This window comes from Carettochelys insculpta, chromosome 7, assembly GCF_033958435.1.
Source record: "Carettochelys insculpta isolate YL-2023 chromosome 7, ASM3395843v1, whole genome shotgun sequence".
NCBI lineage: Eukaryota > Metazoa > Chordata > Testudines > Carettochelyidae > Carettochelys > Carettochelys insculpta.
In genome coordinates this window covers 4,649,981-4,668,701 of record NC_134143.1, presented here as the reverse complement: position 1 = coordinate 4,668,701, position 18,721 = coordinate 4,649,981, and the positions used below count along the sequence as shown (strand labels likewise).

Genomic DNA, 18,721 nt, shown 5'->3' with positions numbered 1-18,721 from the left:
GTAGCATTGTCCTTGCTGGCTGTCACCGTGCCCTTCCGCTCCAGGCTCCTCGTGGTGTGGGTGGGGGTCGTGAGTGGGCCCCCACCTTTGCCAGGCTGTCCAGGACCACAGATGGCTCAGGGCTTCCCGTGGTGTGTTTGCAAGGATGGAGAGGAGAATACAGTCAGTACTGTGTTACGGCACGAGGGCCCTGCCCTCCCCACCGTGGGTACTGGCCCCTGTCCAGTGGCAGGTGGCCATGGGGTATTGCACTTGCCACAGGGGGTCCCCACCCATGTGGGGCAGTCCCCCGCCACAGTCCGACCCCATCCCCAAGCCCTGCATGTGCAGCTCATGGCACTGTCCAGAGGAGTGGGTGCTGGACGTTGCTGGCAGCTGTTGCAATGTGCTGGGAGCCATGGCTGCCTCTGCTGTGTCTGGCCCGTGTCTGCTAGGAGTGTGGGTGGCCCACTGGTGGCTGTGATGCCCCTGCCCTTGGGCTGGGGTGTGTGCCTTGCCAGGTACGTATTGGAGGGTCGCTCACCAAGGGCCAGTGATGCCTGTCTGCCCATTGCCTGGCTTGACAAGAACTCAATCACAACGTCCCCCATGTCACTTGAGACCTCAGTGGTGGCTTCTGGCTCTGGGTGCTAGGGGTGTTCTGTGGGGCTGGGCTCCTCCTCATCCATGGGGTGTGGCTCATCTACTGATGAAGGGTGGAGGGGAGCTGTCCCTGGGCCCCAGGAGGTAGTGGAGCTCCCTGTTGTAGTGGCAGGTCCTGGGACCTGCCTCTGAGCAGCTGGTGGAGTCCCAGGCCTGGGAGTATCCATGCCACAGCTCCTTTACCTTGCTGTGTACTTGCTCGGGGGTGCAGGCAGGGTGTCCTTGGGCAGACAGACCTTTGGCCAGGTGGGCAAACACAGCCCCATTCCACCTCTTCACCCCACTGTCCTTCAGCACCTTCTCCTCTTTCCAGAGCCTGAGCAGGTCTCTCAACTTGGGCTTGGTCCATGAGGGCGCTCTTTTTTTCAGGGGCTGCCCAGAGTCCTGCAAGCCCTTTGAGGGCTTGTGGGTATAGGGGGGTGGCGCACTAAGGGTGTGCTGCCAGAGCTCGTGAATTTGCTGCTCCTAGCATGCTCTGAGCTTCCTCACATGGGGTTTCTGGGTCTGTGTGGCTTTAAATGCTGTCAGACACAGCTATCATAGAGTTCTGCTGCCACTGGCCAGGGTGTCTCCATGCATCAGCTGGCTGGCGCTGTGGAGGACTGCTCTTTTGAAAGATCAGCCTGCAGACCATCTACACGTTTCCTTTTGAAAGACTCTTTTGAAAGGGTGCGCTCTTCCTAGGACAGGATCAGAGGAACACTTTCAAAAATGGCACCACGGTCTTTTGATTTCAGATCAAAAGAGTGCAATTTGTGTATAGATGCTCTGCATGCTCTTTTAAAAGATGGCTGGATTTTCTGAATGTACTTGCAAGTGTAGACACCGCCTTGGTGACCCCTAGTTCTTGTGTTATGAAAAGGAGTAAATAGCCATTCCTTATCTAGTTTCTCCACACCGGTCATGATTTTATGGACCTTTGTCATATCCCCTTTCATCTCTGTTACAAGCTGCAAAGTCTCAGTCTTATTAATCTCTCCTCATACGAAAGCTGTTCCAGCCTCCTAATCATTTTGTTGCCCTTTTCTGAACCTTTTCCAATTCCAACATATCTTTTTTGAGATGAAACCACGACATCTGTGCACAGTATTCAAGATGTGGGTGTACAGTGGATTTATACAGAAGCAATATGGTATTTTCTGTCTTATCTATTCCTTTCATGCTGATTCCCAACATTCTGATTAGATTAGACTAGATTTTTTGACTGCCACTGCACGCTGAGTGGATGTTTTCAGAGAACTATCAACACCGACTCCAAGATGTCTTTCCTGAGCGGTAACAACCAATTTAGACCCAATTATTTCATATGTGTTGTTGGGATTATATTTTCCAATGCGTGTTACGTTGCATTTATCAACATTTCATTTCATCAGCCATTTTGTTGCCCAGTCACTCAGTTTTGAGATGTTTGTTTGTAGCAGATCACAGTCTGCTTAGGACTTAACTATCTTGTGCAGTTTTATATCATCTTCAAATTTTGCCACCTCCCTGCTTATCCCTTTTTCCAGATCATTTATGAACGTGTTGAATAGGTCTGGTCCCAGCACAGTCCCCTGGGGCCTCTATTTACCTTTCCCCATTCTGAAAACTGGTCATTAATATCTACCCTTTGTTTCGTATCTTTTAATCAGTTTCCATGACAGCTGACTTTGCCTAAGAGCCTTTGGGGGAGAGCCCTGTCTAAAGATTTCTGAAAATCTAAGTAAACTGTATCCTCTGGATCCCATCTTGTCCACACGCTTGTTGACCCTCACAAAGAAAACTAGGAGATTGGTGAGGTGTGATTTCCCTTTATCAAAATCATGTTGACTCTTTCTCAGTATATTCTGTTCATCTGTTCATCTGACAATTTTGTTCTTTACTATAATTTCAACCAGTTTGCCCACTACTGAAGTCAGGCTTCTGGCCTGTAATTGCCAGGATCACCTCTGGAGCCCTTTTTAAAAGTTGGTGTCATGTTAGCTATCTTCTAGTCATTTGGCGAAGAAGCTGATTTAAATCATAGGTTACAGACTGTAGTAAGTAATTCTGCATTTTCACATTTGAGCTCCTTGAGGTCCTGGTGATTTATTACTGTTTAATTTATTAATTTGTTCCAAAACCTCCTCTAATCACACTTCAATCTGGCCACTTCCTCAGACTTGTCAGCTACAAAGACTAGTTCAGATTTGGGAGTCTCCTTTAGGATTTAGGGCTCAGTGGATTAGAGTGCAGTCCAGGTCAGAAGTAAATCCTGTAGGTTAGAGATGGAAAAGCCCTGGTAGGGCCCATCACCTCCCTCTGCTTGAGAGTGAAGGTTTCATTCCATCGTACCCCAGAGTGGACGGAGCACTAGTGAAAGGCCCTGGGGAGAAGACTTCTAAGCTGCGTCTACACGTGCACGCTACTTCGAAGTAGCGGCACCAACTTCGAAATAGAGCCCGTCGCGTCTACACGCGTTGGGCGCTATTTCGAAGTTAACTTCGACGTTAGGCGGCGAGACGTCGAAGTCGCTAACCTCATGAGGAGATAGGAATAGCGCCCTACTTCGACGTTCAACGTTGAAGTAGGGACCGTGTAGACAATCCGCGTCCCGCAACGTCGAAATTGCTGGGTCCTCCATGGCGGCCATCAGCTGGGGGGTTGAGAGATGCTCTCTCTCCAGCCCCTGCGGGGCTCTATGGTCACCGTGGGCAGCAGCCCTTAGCCCAGGGCTTCTGGCTGCTTCTGCGGCAGCTGGGGATCTATGCTGCAGGCACAGGGTCTGCAACCAGTTGTCAGCTCTGTGGATCTTGTGTTGTTTAGTGCAACTGTGTCTGGGAGGGGCCCTTTAAGGGAGCGGCTTGCTGTTCAGTCCGCCCTGTGACCCTGTCTGCAGCTGTGCCTGGCATCCCTATTTCGATGTGTGCTACTTTGACGTGTAGACGTTCCCTCGCTGCGCCTATTTCGATGTTGGGCTGAGCAACGTCGAAGTTGAACATCGACGTTGCCGGCCCTGGAGGACGTGTAGACGTTATTCATCGAAATAGACTATTTCGATGTCTCAACATCGAAATAAGCTATTTCGATGTTGGCTGCACGTGTAGACGTAGCCCTACAGTGATAAAGTGCCATGCCGGCTGATGGTCTCTGTAGCATGGGGCCTAAGGGCAGCTGTGGTCAGACAGGGAAGATAAGGACAGGCCAACCATGGCAACTCAGTACCTGGTCTCCGCTAGGGCTCTGAGACATTCTATTGTGCTCACCTGTGTTCCTGGGCTCTTACCAGTGATTAAGTGTGACAAAAAAAGGCCTTCTGAAGGTGTCCAGAGTTTCACTCACTAGATATCACACACCAGAGCCCACCTGTTGGCTACAGATGCTAGGACAAACTCCTCTGGGACAAAAACAACACACTTCAAATTAACAAACTGAGACAAGTATCAGAGGGGTAGCCGTGTTAGTCGGGATCTGTAGAGCAACGAAGGGTCCTGTGGCACCTTATAGACTAACAGAAAAGTTTAGAGCATGAGCTTTCGTGAGTTAACTCACTTCAGATGCTGGCCAGATGCTGGCCAGAAGTGAGTTAACTCACGAAAGCTCATGCTCTAAACTTTTCTGTTAGTCTATAAGGTGCCACAGGACCCTTCGTTGCTCTACAAACTGAGACAGGCAGCCTCCCTTCAGGGTGCATGAATCAGCTGTCCAGAAGCTTCGAGATAACATTACCAATGGGGCTTGCCAAAGGCTGCTGCTACTATGTCTGAGGTCCTTAAGCCATACTGATGTGCTCATGCAGCACACTGTTCATTTTCTTCCCAGTGGGTAAGTCAGTGTGTGGATTCCAGTGTGGGTTTATAGGAGTGAGATATGGGCCCTAAGATAGGGGATTCCCAGGTTCTGGTCCTAGTTCTGACCCTCCCCATAACCCTTCTGCCAAACACAGCCAGCAGCAACCAGGGCCAGGTTCAATATCTAGGGAGTCCGCTTCAACAATACACCACAAAATTGGCTTGAGCTCCCACCCAGTAATCTGGGGAAATTATACGCCATCCTTGGTTAGATCTCAGAGGCAACACTTCCCCTTGCACACACAGAGCCTGAGTGTAGAAAAGAAACTTTTCATGAAAGGCGAGCAGTCACCTGACATTGCTTTGGGACAACGGCACAAGCAAGATTCATAACTGTGATGCTGTGAGCAGGACACCCAACCCAGATTGTGTGCAACAAGGCCGTCCCCCTCATGTTCTTGAGTTCTAAAAGCAAAATTCCTCTTCTGTTCCCTCTCTCCCCATCCCTGACCCAGAGTGGTTGTCCTCGGCCCATGGGGACCCAGGGTGCAAAGGTGTCTGTGTGAGTTCACCTCCCACCCAGAGAAGAAAACACCTTCCTTCCTCTAGCATCTGAACACTTGTTCTGGGTGGCCATTGTTCCTCACCACTTGGCTGCCCTGCCGCTGCAATTCATTTCCACTGGCTGCCCCGCTAGCCATGGTTCTGCTCTGCTGGCCATCCCATGGGCCATGGTTCCTGACCACCTGGCTGCCTTGCCAGCTGCATGCTCTGCTTACTGCTTAACCAGCCACTTATTCATCAGCCAACTATCAATCACCTTCCAGTGCCACTGCCTCTCTGCTGCGACCTTTGCACCTTTCTTACTGATACTCAGCTCTTTACAGGTGAGGCAGAAACACAGCCCCATCTCCAAGTATTGGAGAGGTAGCCGTGATATGTGTAGCTTTGAGAACAACAAGAAGTCTTGTGGCACTTTATAGACCAGGTGTGTCCAACCTGCGGCCCGCAGGCCACGTGCGGCCCTGGACAGCTAGTAATGCGGCCCCCCAAGATTGTAAACTTTTAACATTATTATGTGATTTATATACATTAACTATATTATATATTTTATATGCGGCTCAAGACACTTCCTCGTCATTCAATGCGGCCCAGGCAAGCCAAAAGGTTGGACACCCATGTTATAGACTAACAGATATTTTGGAGCATAAGCTTTCGTGAGCAAAGACCCGCTTGATCAGATGCATCATCTGATGAAGAGGGTCTTTGGCCACAAAAGCTTATGCTCCAAAATATCTGTTAGTCTATAAGGTGCCACAAGACTTCTTGTTGTTCTTGAAGCTCCATCGCCAGTGATTTCTTCTCTCATTGGCTCCTAATACAGTCTCTGACCAGTGGAGAGGAGGAGGGTAACTCAGACTGGGGACAGTGGGACTTAGGGAGAGGCCTCACTTCCTGGCTGGGACACCTGCCCCACCCCTACTCTCTCAGTAGAGTCTGGCATTTGAGTCCCTGGCTAAGCTTGCTCCTCTCAGCTGAGGGTGGCCCTGCCCATGGGCTGTGCTCAGCGCACTTCTTCTCCAGCAAGCAATGAAGATAACATTTCACTCTCCCTGCATCCTGTACTAACCCACTTGGAGCTGCGCATCCCTGTCTCCTAGCTACCAGTGCAGAACAGGTGTGTTCATGGCAACACAGGTTGCTCCTGACCTCTCTCTGCCATCCCAAGCCAGCAGTCTGGATGGGCTCATTCAGACCCAGTTCACATGAGTGATGTGAAGTTACTTCCAAAAGAGATGCCAGAGGAAGGGAGGGAGGCAGGGCAGGAAGGCCGGCACCTCTCTGGTTTAGGAGCTACGGGGCGCTGGCAGCAAGAGGCAAGAGTTGCTCTGGGAGGCCGTAGGAGGGAGGGCACAGAGGCCTGTGCAGCTCTGAGTATTGTGGTGCTCCTAACAAGAGGCAGCAGCAACGGGGTGCGAATGGGACAGTTCTCTGTGAAGACGTGCGTGTGGCCAACCCCAGGGCAGTGTTTGAGAATCCGAGCGAGAGCAGCGACGCCCCATTGGAAGCCTGTCCGATCTCGCAGCAGGTCACCCTCTCACTCAGCGCTCTCCCTTGCCCACTTTGCGCCCGTGGGCCCAGCCAGGCGAGCGGTCGGTCGGGGCAACGGAACGTGCCTAGGGAGCTAGCCAGCGGGCAGCAGAGTGCGTCTTGTGGTGCTGCAGGCGCTGCCGGAGTTCCTGGAGCAAACCGAGCTGCTCGCCTCCGGGAGGCTTGTGCTCTAATTACAGTACATAACAACGGGATGAGATGCACTGCTTCTCTTCTCCCCTGACCACAGGGTGCACCGTGCCAGCCCACTGCTCTCGCACGTTAGCCTGGCCCTGGCTCAGAGAGGGGGCCAAGCGATACATGAACGCCCAACGGCTAAGGGACTGAGAAGCCTAAGGCTCGTTTTCAAAGGGATTAGACGCTTCGGAGCCAAAATCCCCCTGGCACCAGCTGGGCTGAGGCTCCTGTGTGCCCCAGCCCTTTGACAGGGAGGGTGCAGGTGTCTGTCATTTCCACTTGTGTATTAAGTAGGATTTTCAGGCCAGCCAAGCACCAACTTACCTTTTGTGAAACTTTAAATTCAGGGGAGACCCCCCCTGCTCTGAGCACTTGCAACACAAGCCTACACCCAGCCCCACTCCACTACGAGGCTCACGGGTAAAGTTTGTCCTCTCAGCGCACAGGCTTTCCTTCCTCAAGCATGTATTGGTTTGAAAGGTGAAGCCTGACCTCTGCAGACCCACCTTGCCCCTGACCATTGCCAAACTGCCAAGGCCTTCCCTAGTGTGGGCCTGATCGTGAAGGTGCCCCTGTGCATAGAGGGGTGGGTGCTGCACCCAGCCAGCATGGGCGTATGCGGCAGTGGGTATGGTGAGGCCTGGTTGAGGTGAGCAGAGGGCCCTGCACACTTGAACCCTGGGGACAGGCCTACCTGGCTCTGTACACGCCCAAGCTGTGCCTCCCACATCTGATGCTGCCCTTTTAGCAATGCAGCATCTCTCTACCTCCCTGCTGCCAGAGCCTGGCACTGCGGCACGTCACTTCACACCACCATGGCAAGTGCAGACACACCCTGCCTTCCGCAGCGTGCGGCTATACCTGTACTGCACGTGCTGCTGTCAGTCTCGACACGGCCTCCTGGGAGCTTCGATCCATCAGGTTCTGGGCAATAAGAGCAGCAGGAATGGTCCCCCACTAGATGTGCGGTCAGAAATCAGCCTACAGGGCTCAGTTACAGCTCACCCCAGCCCAGCTGGGATGAATGTGCAAAGAGGAAGCGCCTTGGGAGCTGTGAGGCCTGGAAGCAATTGGCCTATGAGAAGTATAACAGTCTCCAGCGTCTGTGAAGGAGAAGAGGGGTGGCTACTCGCCATTCCTGTGTAGCAGGTGCAGCCAAGGTTCTTTGCAGCACAGCCAAGCCAGGAAGCAGAGAAATGTCAGTGATGAATGGGCCCTGACAGGTTCGAGCTGCACCTGCCGACAGTGGGTTTGAATTTGGCCAGTATCACCCAGAGAGGTGAGATGCTTCAGGTCCTCATCCCTCCCCATGCTGAGTGCCACCCTTCTGCACCTCGAAATCCCTCCCCGGCCTGAAATTCACTGCCCCTCCTCCTTCTCTCGACAGGGCGGCTGGTGGGGACCCATCTGGCACACGGCTCCTGCACACGCCTTCCCCTGGGCAGCTGCGAGTGCTGTCCCCGACCTCCCACATCAGCCCAGAGCTGGCCGGTCCCCCAGCCACCACCCCACCGGAGACACAGAGCAGGCGGCAGCAGCAGCTGGGGAGCCTGACCTCGCCCCCCGACAGCGAGGCCTACTACGGCGAGACGGACAGCGACGCTGACAACATTGCCCAGGAGAAGCACCGTCGGGCTCGCAAGAAGAGCCCTCGGTCTCCACCTGGGGGGTCCAACAACAAGGCAGGCGAGACACAGGATGAGGTGTCCCTGTCGGAACTGAGTGGCTACGACAGCACGCTGGAGGCAGCGGCGCAGGCCAGAGAGGGAGAAGGGACCACACCTGGCGCGGCCAAGAGAGAGCTCGTGCCTCAGCCCAACGGCCACACGGACACCCCTTCCTCAGAGAGTGAGGTGCTGCTGCAGCAGCCCCCAGCAGAGGGCTGGCAGCTCTCCCCAGAGGCCATGCTCCTGCCCCACGCCACCAAGACCATCCGAGCCGAGCGCCACCTCATCCCCATGGTGGGGCCAGTGGAACACCCAGTCGATGAAGATTTAACTACCACCTACACAGAGAAAGCGAAACTAGCCAGTAAGTGCCTCCTCCCTCCCCCACAAGCAAGTCGCAAGACTCCATCCATCCCCAGCTTGATTTGGGTTGAAAACCTGAGGGAGGCGGCGAGTACTGGAGCTCTCTGGGTTAGAAGGGTGCTGATAACACCTGTGCCCCATGGAAGTGACTTGGGGTGAGTCCTAAGCCTGGTTTCTCCCTGCCTAGCCTGGGGGGCGGGTAGGCCCTGGGGACAAGGCACCTTGCCATTCACTCTATTGTCACAGTTGTGTTCAAGCAAAGGCGTAATATGGATAGCCTCCGAGGGGTCACGCCCAGCCCGCATGGTTAAGGAGAGCTGCTGTGGTAGCGACACTGAGGACAGAGAATGGAGACGGTCTCCTCCCAGGGCCAGCTGCCAATAGCTGTACTAATCCCTTACATCGCCTTAGGGCTGCCAGGACCAAGGGGGCCTGTCCACTTTCCTTCCCCTTTGGAGAGTGATTTCTCGCAGCCTTGGTAGCACCAGCAGGAGTGTGAACGTGTCTGCATGTGGTGATAGCTGACCAGGTCCAGCAAGGGAGATTGCTTCCCTGGCATGGGCAGCGTGGGCGTGGGAAATCTCAGCCAGATTTGAGCACGCCCTCTGGTGGGATTCCCCTCGCTCGAGGTATTTACACAGGGACAAAACCCAGAGAAGACACTAGAGGGAACAACCCAGGTGATGGACTAGACCAGCATGGCTACACTTCCCAGTAGTCCTGACCGACTCAATTTTGAGCCCAAGCCCCTCCTCCATCCACACACGAATCAGTGTGACTCAAGTCCCCAGGCACTCAGGACTGGGGAGCTCAGTTCCTGCTGGGGCGTGAGTCACAGCCTGAGTCCTCAATGACTTGGGTCCAAGCCCTTTTGGTTTACAGGCTGGCCAGAGCTCAAGCTGCAACCCTCCCAGTCAGGCCTGTACAGCGCAGTGTGGCTGTGAGATCCAGGTCCAGCCATTGTAAGCCCAGTGTCACAATGCAGTGGGGATGCTCACATGCAGGCTTGGCCATCCAGAACCCTTAGTCCAGCAGACTTGGGTTTACATTGCAGTGTAGATATGCCCAAGGGGATGAGCTTTGTACCACCTTCTTCTGTAGTCCTGATTCTGTGTTTTTCTACTCAGCCGCCACACACTTCATAGATTAAATTGAGCAGGTGTCAAGGTTCATGGGAATCAGGGCTGGGTGAGAACTCCAAAGTACCCAAGTCTAATCATCTCAGGTGGCTGCTCCCACTACCTTTACAGGTGTTGAACATTTCCACAGTAACACATCTCCGACTCCTGTGATCGTTGCTCTGCTCCTTGCTCTTACCATGAGGGCATTTTTCCATATACAGTAAACCCCTCAGATACGTGCAATCAAGTTGCGCATCTCAGGTTAACATGACTGCCGCCCCGACAGGAGTGGGGAAAGTGCTCCTGTCAGAGGCAGCAGCCTGACCTTGGACACCCCTGACAGCAGCAGTTTTCTGCTCTTGTCAGGCGTGACAGCCTGACTCACGGCTGCTGCCCCAACAGGAAACTGCTGCTGTCAGGGGCAGCACCTGCAAGTCAGACTGCTGCCCTGACAGGATTAGTTTCCTGGTCCCCAAAGTGGTGGGGAGCTGGGAACCACGCAGCAGCCTGGCTCCCGGCTCCCCTCCACTTGCAGAGCTCAGAAACTGAGCAGGGCAGCAGCCCTGGTTAGTTTCCTGGCTCCAAGGAGTGGAGGGGAGCCGGGAGCCAGGCTGCCCCTGGTTCCCAGCTCCCCTCTACTGTCTGGAGTCAGGAAACTGACCAAGGATGCTGCCCTGCTCAACTTCCCCTCTCTGCAAGCAAAGGAGAGCCAGGAGCCAGGCTGCTGCCTGGTTCCCAGCTGCTTGCCACTTATGGGACCTGGGAAACTGACCAGCTGCTTAGTTTCCCAGGTCCCACAAGTGGCAAGCGGCAGGAAGAGGGGAATCAAGCTGCCTCATGGTACCCGGTTCCCTGTACTCTGGGAGCCAGGAAACTTACCAGTCAGTTTCTTGGCTTCTGATAGCCCAGGGGAGCCAGGAACCAGGTGGCAGCCCGGTTCCCACCTCCCCTCGACTTGCACAAAAATTTGTTATGTGGTGGTTGCAGAAATGCAACCCCTGCATAACTCAAGGGTTTTACTGTATCTACTCTAAACTCACTTTGTTATTATAATCTTAAAGCCGTTACTCCTTGTATTCCATTCCTGGCCAGCTCTCCTTGCCTATTCCCCTTAGCTTTCTATCAGTTCCTCCCAAGAACTTGTACCAAGAGGTTGTGGAGAAGGAGAAATCTGGGTCCAAGCTCCCTTAGTTTTGGACATCTTACCTGCATCCTGCTAGCCAGGCAGTATTTTAACTCCTTACCTGGTGACAAGGCAAGAGCCACCATTTCTTTAGTGTTGTGATCAGTGCAGCTCTATCAATGTTGTACAACAGTATCTATCATCCAAGGGCCATAAACTGCTATACAATCAATTAATTCACTTCTACAGCCCCAATGCGAGGCAGGTCATTCCTTTACCTCTGTATTACAGATGGGGGAACTGACGCACAGAGCAACTGCAAGACTTGACTGTGGTCATAGAGCAAGCTGGGAATAAAACCCAGTAACCCTGACTCCCAGTCCTCTGCGCTAACCACTACATTTGCTCCTGTTATTAACAAATATTTCCAATGGCCAGAGATTGAACATGAGATGGGGAAGACTGAGTTGCTACACAGAAATTCTTCCCTGGGTGCCTGGCTGGGCTCTTGTCCACATGCTCAGGATCTGATTGCCATGTCTGGGATTGGGAAGGAGTTTTCTCTGGGTCAGATCAGCAGAGCACCCGGGGGGGGTTTGCCTTCTGCAGTGGCGGGGGGGGGGGGGGGGCACGCTCACTTGCTTGTTTGAGCTAGTATGAATGGCGGAGTCTATGTAACTTGATATCTTTAATGTATGATTTGAGGATGCCAGGAGCGCAGCCTCAAGTCAGGGCTACTACAGGAGTGGGCAGGTGAGGTTCTGTGACTTGTGACAAGCAGCAGGTCACACCAGCCGATCATGATGGTTTCTTGTTCTGACAGAAATGTCTGTGAGCCAGTGTTGTGAGGCCACTGATGCAGCTGTTTTCCTCCCTTTCTCACAGAGAAGCTGCTGTCTCTCCTTGCTCAAGGGAGGGTCTGGAGATTGCTCCGGAAGTCAGCACCTTCCTGAGGGTAGGGCATTGAGCTTTTGCTTTGCCCCCTGTCAGAAGGCAGACTCAATCCAGCAGCTGCTCTCTTAAATCAGACCCAGCATGGCAGTACCGATGATGCCAGGCCAGGCCTTGCCTGGTTCTGTTTGTCCCACAGCCTGGTCAGAATTCACCCCAGCTTAGGACAGCAGCAAAAAGAGCGATTCCTACCTCCCCTAGGCTGAACCTATTTTTTCCCCTTTGAATAATGTACAAGCATGAGATGCATGCCGAGAAAGGCATGCCCAGCTGCTCTGTGCCACCCGATAGGCTAGTGCTGGGTGAGTAATGTCTTTATATCAGAGCTTATTTCCAAGGACAGTCTCAGCACAGATGGCTCCCAGGGAAGCCACTGTTTAAAGCAAAGCATTTCTGATGGCAGAAGAATCTCCCATGGCCGGAGGTGACGTAAGGATGCTGCTAGCTACACGGTGGGTTCCTAGCACCATTCAAGGCTGAGCTAGTACTTTCCTTTCCTGACGCCCTCCCTTTTGGAGTCAGGAAGGGAAGTGTGTCTCAGCAGGTGCCCTGAAGGAAAAGCAATTGACGGTGGCCATTTTGCCTTTTGCTGGGCTGCCTGCGAGGCTGGAACCAAGCCTCTCAGCCTTGGTCAGGCCATAGCATACTGGTGTGGCCATTGCCAACGCAGCAAAGAGCATGTGAGGGAGGGCTGAGAGGAGTGAAGGCGTGCCCATGCCGCGGTGAGCAGAATTAGAGAAACTCCTGCACCTGAAAGAAATCCATCCCTCAGTTTGTGGGTTAGGTGGCACTCTGGGATACGTTGGCTACCGCAGGAGCATAGCTGGAGGCACCCTAGGGGCCTACCACGTCCCACGCTGCAAGGGGGCTCAGGCCAGCCAGCGAAGCCCCGAAGGGATGTGGTGCTGGAGCGGAAGGGTGTGTTACCGTAACGCGTGCTGGAGCCCTCTGACCCAAAGGGGTAGATTGAGACTGTGGTTCAATCCCAGCGGTTTTTTTAAAGCAGCCTTGGTTCCGTGGCGATGGGGTGGGGGAGGAAAGGGTGATTCAGTAGGTCAGGAATGGGAGCACAGGGCTGACTTTATAGTCAGTGAGACCATTAGAGTCAGTTTAGATTGTCCAATCAAGTCCCTGCCTTTTCCAGAACATCACCTTGTCTCGGTCTTGCTCTCAGTGTCTCAACTGCCCCGGCACCTTGGCTGTCCTGGAGCTGCCGCCAGCCTGGGTGGAGGTGTTGGTGGCAGCAGGGGGAGGCTGATCCACAGTGGACGTTCTCTCCCAGGGGAGAACACCACACATCTCACCAGAGCGTGTCCATCCTTAGCCTCAGTCACTGACCCCTGCCCAGCCCCTTCAGGTGTAAATAACCAACCCATTTCCTACTGATACTCTGATCCAGAAGCTCCTTCTGCTGCTTCTCTTTTCTAGTCTAGTCCTCCCAATCTCTGTCTCTCCTCTGAAGGCAGTTTTGTTGCCTTCTTTGTATTCTAATTTTTCAGTGTCATTCTTAAACTGTGGAGATAACCAGCCACACGCACAGTTCCAGGCTGAGTTGCAACAGGGCTATGGGAAGCATCTTCCTTCCTGACAGGTGAACTCTCAGTCCAAGAACAGGTGACTAGAAGAACCCTCATCCACAAGTCCAATAACAACAATGGCCTTTGCTGCAAGAGTGCTGCCCTGGAAAGAGCTAAGCCGAGGACGCTATCTCCTACTTGTCCTGGGTTCCTCGCACCCACATTTGCAAAGGTGCTGTTTATTTCCTCCCCCTCGCACACACATAGTCCTTTACATTCTTGGCCACACTCAACTCATGGCATACAAGCCACTCCAGCTCACGTTACAGGTCAAGTCGCGACGCCCACCCCCACGTTGACTACCCATCCAGTTTTGCGGTGTTAGCAAATCTGATCACCGTTGAATTTACACCTTCATTGAAGCCAGTGGGAGCACAATTAAATAACAACAAGAGAGCTAATGCTCACCTATCTGATGCCCCAGTTGGAGGCTTCAAAGCGTAATCTTTGTTCTTTGTCATCCATGTTCTAATGCATTCTCATAATTTCCATCTGGCTGGTATTTATCCAATGGATACGTTCCTTAGTCATTGTTGCCTTTCGCTTACATTCACACCTGTGCAAAGCGCATGTAAAATTCACCACCATTTTCAGCAGCAGTATTCTTCCACATTCATCCATCATAGGTGTAAATCGCAGCAGAAGGAGCAAATGAAATTTCACTAGTGGAAGATTTGAACCCATCGGTGTAGGGCAGTGCAGAATCAGGCCTGTTATGTGGTGAGAGGCATGGTCACTAAAGAAACTAAGTATCGGAGGGGTAGCTGTGTGAGTCTGGATCTGTAACAGCAACGAAGGGTCCTGTGGCACCTTATAGACTAACAGAGACTAAGGTTGGGCACTGCAGTGGTAGCAGAGTTAGGGGATCAAAGGGGACTAAGAAACTAGGGAAGTCTAGCAGGAGCAGAGAACAGGATTACAGCTGCTGGCGCTAGCAGGCTATCAGGTGCCATGGTTCTCCAAAATTGTATGATAGGCAGAACTAGGGGAAAGTTCTTAATCTAAAAACATTTTGACGAAACATGCTGGGTCAGTGACACCAAACTGCTTTAAGTACGTGTCAATTTGGCCACATTTAATACACACATCCACATATCTCATAGAACTGGAAGGGACTTTGAGGTCATCAGGTCCAGTCCCCTGTACTCACCACAGGACCTATCACCATCCCTGACAGATTTTTTTTTCTTAAATTGCTCATTTTAGAGAGAAAAAAAACCCTGGAAAACCCCGAAACATTGATATGTTCTAAACAAATGTTTCAGTGTTTGGACTGAATATGATTTTTTGTTTGGAAATTTCCCCCTTCTGAAAAATATTTAAACCATTAAAAATGCTGAAAAAGGGAAACAAAAACAACTTTCTGATCCATGGAAAAATTTGAAAAATGTTTTAATTTAAGCCAAAGGTTAATACATCTCTTTTTTCAGACTTGCTACCAAACTGAAAACTTTGTGATTTCCCCCAGCTTGAGTGTTCCCAGACCACAGAAAACCTCTGCACCACTCTATGCTGAAAGCCGTCTTTTGCCAGTTTGTTTCCTCTCGTTCATTTCATTAGAAGAGTTCATTTTATTTTTGTGAATAGTAGAGATGGATTAAGATGCGGAACTGGTTCAGTGCTTCCTACCTTCCTCACAGAGCTTCCAGCCCCAGGCAGAAGACAGATAAACCTGTTCAGGGCTCTGGTCTCAGCTTGTTATCTTGTGATAGGAATTTAAGTCAGTGCATAAGTTCTTCAAAATATCTCATTTAAACTTATCAGTGGGACTATTTTTAGCTCCTAGAACTCAAGTCTTTCTATATATGGTGTGGAGAAAGGGAGGGGAGAATTTCCTCCTCTTTGACATGGGCCCAGCTGCCTAAGTGGATTCACTGGAATTACAGCATCCTGCACTGGAAAAGTTTAGCCATTGCCCTGATGTACAGGCCACACCAGTCAGTGTAATGAGATGCACGTAAATAAATACCTTATGCAGCGGAGGGTGTTTAAAATTCCCTCAGGGTGGTGACCTCACCTCACTGCAGCGAGGGTGACCCTAACAGAGGTTTGCACCACGGTCTGTGCTTCGTTACTCCCCACAGGGCAGCTGTGACCCTTAGTGACTACAGTTATACGGTCACTAATAAGACTGAGAAGTGCTGCTGCTGAGTGGGGCTCTGTAAGACCAATGGGTGCATTTTGGGGGTGGAAGGCGTGAACCAGCTATACCTCCAGTCTCTGTCCGGTGGATCTCACCTGAGATCTGTTCCCCACCATTTGGAGCAATGATGAGCAGTGGCCTTTGGTCCATGTTGGTCAGTTTGCAGGGGAATCAATCATCCCCATGACTGAATCAAAACAGAGGTGCCCAACGCCACGGGCTTGTCTATGCTGCCACCTTCCTTCGAAGGAAGGATGGTAATTAGGGTGTTGGGAGTTTACTAACGAAGTGCTGCTGTGCATATGCAGCACTTCATTAAGCAAATCTTCCCCCCCGGTGGCAACTCCAAAGTTTTAAACTTTGAAGTACTGGCACGTGTCTAGCCGCAGTGCACCCGCCGGTACTTCCAAGTGCTGGGGCAACTTCGACGTCCCCGTACTCCTTGAAGTTACCAAGGCAGTTAGTTTGAAAGCACCAGCAGAAAATAAGCAGATAAATAATAAGCAACAGAGATTAATGAAATCCCAGGTGATCAAAATAAAAAAGCAGTCAAGAAGCATTTTAAAGACGAACAAAATGATCTATTAGGTGATGAACTTTCGTGGGACAGGTCTGTTTTGTTTTGTTAGAATACAGACTAACACGGCTACCTGTCTGTTACTATCCAAGGTGATCAGTCATGGAAAGGTAAGAGGCTTAATAGCTGAAGGAAACACAGCGCACACAGCACACACTGGCTTTAGTAAGAGAATTCATATGGTTCCACATGACCTTCCTTTAAGGCAATGAAAGCCATGTGGATTAGGTGGAACCACTGTACAATGCTACACAATTGACTAAGAACAGACTAGAGAGAATAGTTATTAATGGCTCATGATGTCTCACTGGGAGGGGGTTTTGACTGGAGTTCTGCCAGTGTTTATTCTGGGTCCAATAGTATTACTCCTGCCTTGTCCCGTGGCCACCGAACACTAATCTATCTCAGGCCTGTCCATCTCCATGTTATGTGCCTGCAGAGAGAGGAGGATTTACAACAAACAGCACTTCCCCTCTTCTCCCAGCAGGTCCTCTCCTGTGTGGCTCTGGCTATGGTGAAGCAGAGATATAATTTACAACTCACATGGACATACTCACATGAGTTCTGCTCACTCTAGCAAGCTAAAAATAGCAGGTTAGCCAGGGCTGCACAGGCAGCAAGACAGAGATGCTGCCCTGAGTAAGTACATAGGGTTTCAGATGGGATTGCACTTGCAGAGGCTTGCTCCCTGTGCCAGCCCGCAATGGCAGTTACAGGGCTATTTTTAGCACTGTAACTCTATCCAAGTCAGCCCAGGTATGTCTCCCATGCTGGAAATGACACCTCCGGTTCCAACGTGGACATTGCAATCCTCTCAGGGCAAGCACTAGGTTTCTTTTGCAGCCCCGAGCACTCTGTGGTTAATCAGGGGGGACAGTTAGTAGCACTAATACTCATTTTAACGAATGGCTTGCAGGGGGAGAGTGGAGAGTAGAGCCCCTTTAGCAGTATGCACAGCAGTGAAGGAGTTGGGCTGCTGGTTCCCCAGAGGATGGGCTATTTAAACGTAGTGGGAACTTGACAGATGAGAAATGGGTTGACGTCAGTCACATGACAGAGACCAATTCAGAAAGACTCAGGGCTACTCAAATGCACAGATACAGACAGCGAGTACGGCTGGCTACAGCACACCAAAATAGGTACTGCGCGTTACAGTGAATGACACCCAGAACATGAGAGCAACAAGGTGGGTGAGGTCATATCTTTTACCGAAACGACTCGGGTAAGCGCAAGAGATGCGCCTTTGAGAATGTGGTGCTCTTTTCCAGGCCTTCCACTTTGTGTAACTCGAAAGCATGTCTCTCTCACCAAGGGAAGTTGGCCCAGTAAGAGCTATTCCCTCACCCACCCGGTCTCTCCAATAACCTGGGGCCAACGTGACTACAACGCTGAGCAGCCAATGAGAATATAAACCAGTGAGGCAGCACTAGCACAAAAATGCAACAGACAGACACCTGCTTTGTGCTACTCCAGCGAGCCGAGGCAGCTATGAACCTCGCAAGAAGAAAGTCTCCCCAGCTGTAGCCTTGTCCCAGAGTGGTACGTTGAGGAGCCTGAGTGCGAGGTGGTGCAGAAACAGCACTGTCCACGCATGCAGGTTTGCAAGCCCATGTGCTTGGGGACACTTTGGCATCCAATGCAGCGAGACGGGCACCCTCTGCCAGGAGGGAAGTTGCCTGAGGGAACAGCTTGCCCCTCAGATCAGTCAGCGCCCCAGGCGGAAGCAGTGTGCGTCACATGACTTTGCAAAAAGTAGAGACACCTCCCCTCCCCCTCTCCTTGGTAGAACTCTCAAGTATCAGCACAGGCCGTAAGTCTTCACAGCCAAGAGTTTCCACAGTGAGTAGGTACTTGGGTTATACTTTAACGAAGTTTGATTTGCAGAAAGAGGCAAGCACTGTCCCCTGAAAGTCAGGGCCCCCTGTGATGGTCTCTCAAATTGGGCTCCCAACAATCACTGGTCATGTTCGGAAATTTTGACACCTGGTAGAATTAAGGTCCTGTCTCAGCAAAATGCTTCGGTATAGATGGCATTTTAAACATGCACTTAAGTACAACTTCAGTAGGCTGTGAGTGCTTTGCTAAACAGGAATGGACGTAAGCGCAAGCATGAAGTGAATCGTTTTAAATGCTTTGCTGAATGGGAGCTTGAATCAGTAAACCGTCTTTCATAGGCGATGATTGTACTCCAATGCCTCAGATTAGGAAAAGAGCTTTTTTGGTCCTGAGAGCTGTGCCATTAATTTAAAGAAAGTAATATGTTCATTATTTATAAGTATATTGTTTGTAACTCCATTACTAGTTGTAGGTTGATAACCTGGCACTAAATAGTGTAAAGCCTTGGACTCCAGGGGAACCTATTCAGCATCTTATTTTGAAATTACTTCTAATATAAAGGACTTGAAGTTTCCATGACCTCTAATAACTGAGCGAGGGAGTTACCTCCAACATCAGTTATGGAAAAATGGCATTCAGGAACAGAAATCCCTGGAGAAATGGAATTCCGGGGCACCATATGA

General features: G+C 51.3%; 1 protein-coding gene across 2 annotated transcripts in view; it reads left to right on the top strand.

Moving 5' to 3' along the window:
- The window catches only part of SYNPO2L (synaptopodin 2 like), a 57,153-nt gene that overhangs the window by 25,775 nt on the left and 12,657 nt on the right, over positions 1–18,721 (top strand). For both annotated transcript variants that reach the window (XM_074999727.1, XM_074999726.1), the window contains one exon: positions 8,068–8,711. In XM_074999727.1, coding sequence (XP_074855828.1) covers positions 8,068–8,711 — 644 coding nt within the window. The remainder of the gene's footprint in view (positions 1–8,067; positions 8,712–18,721) is intronic.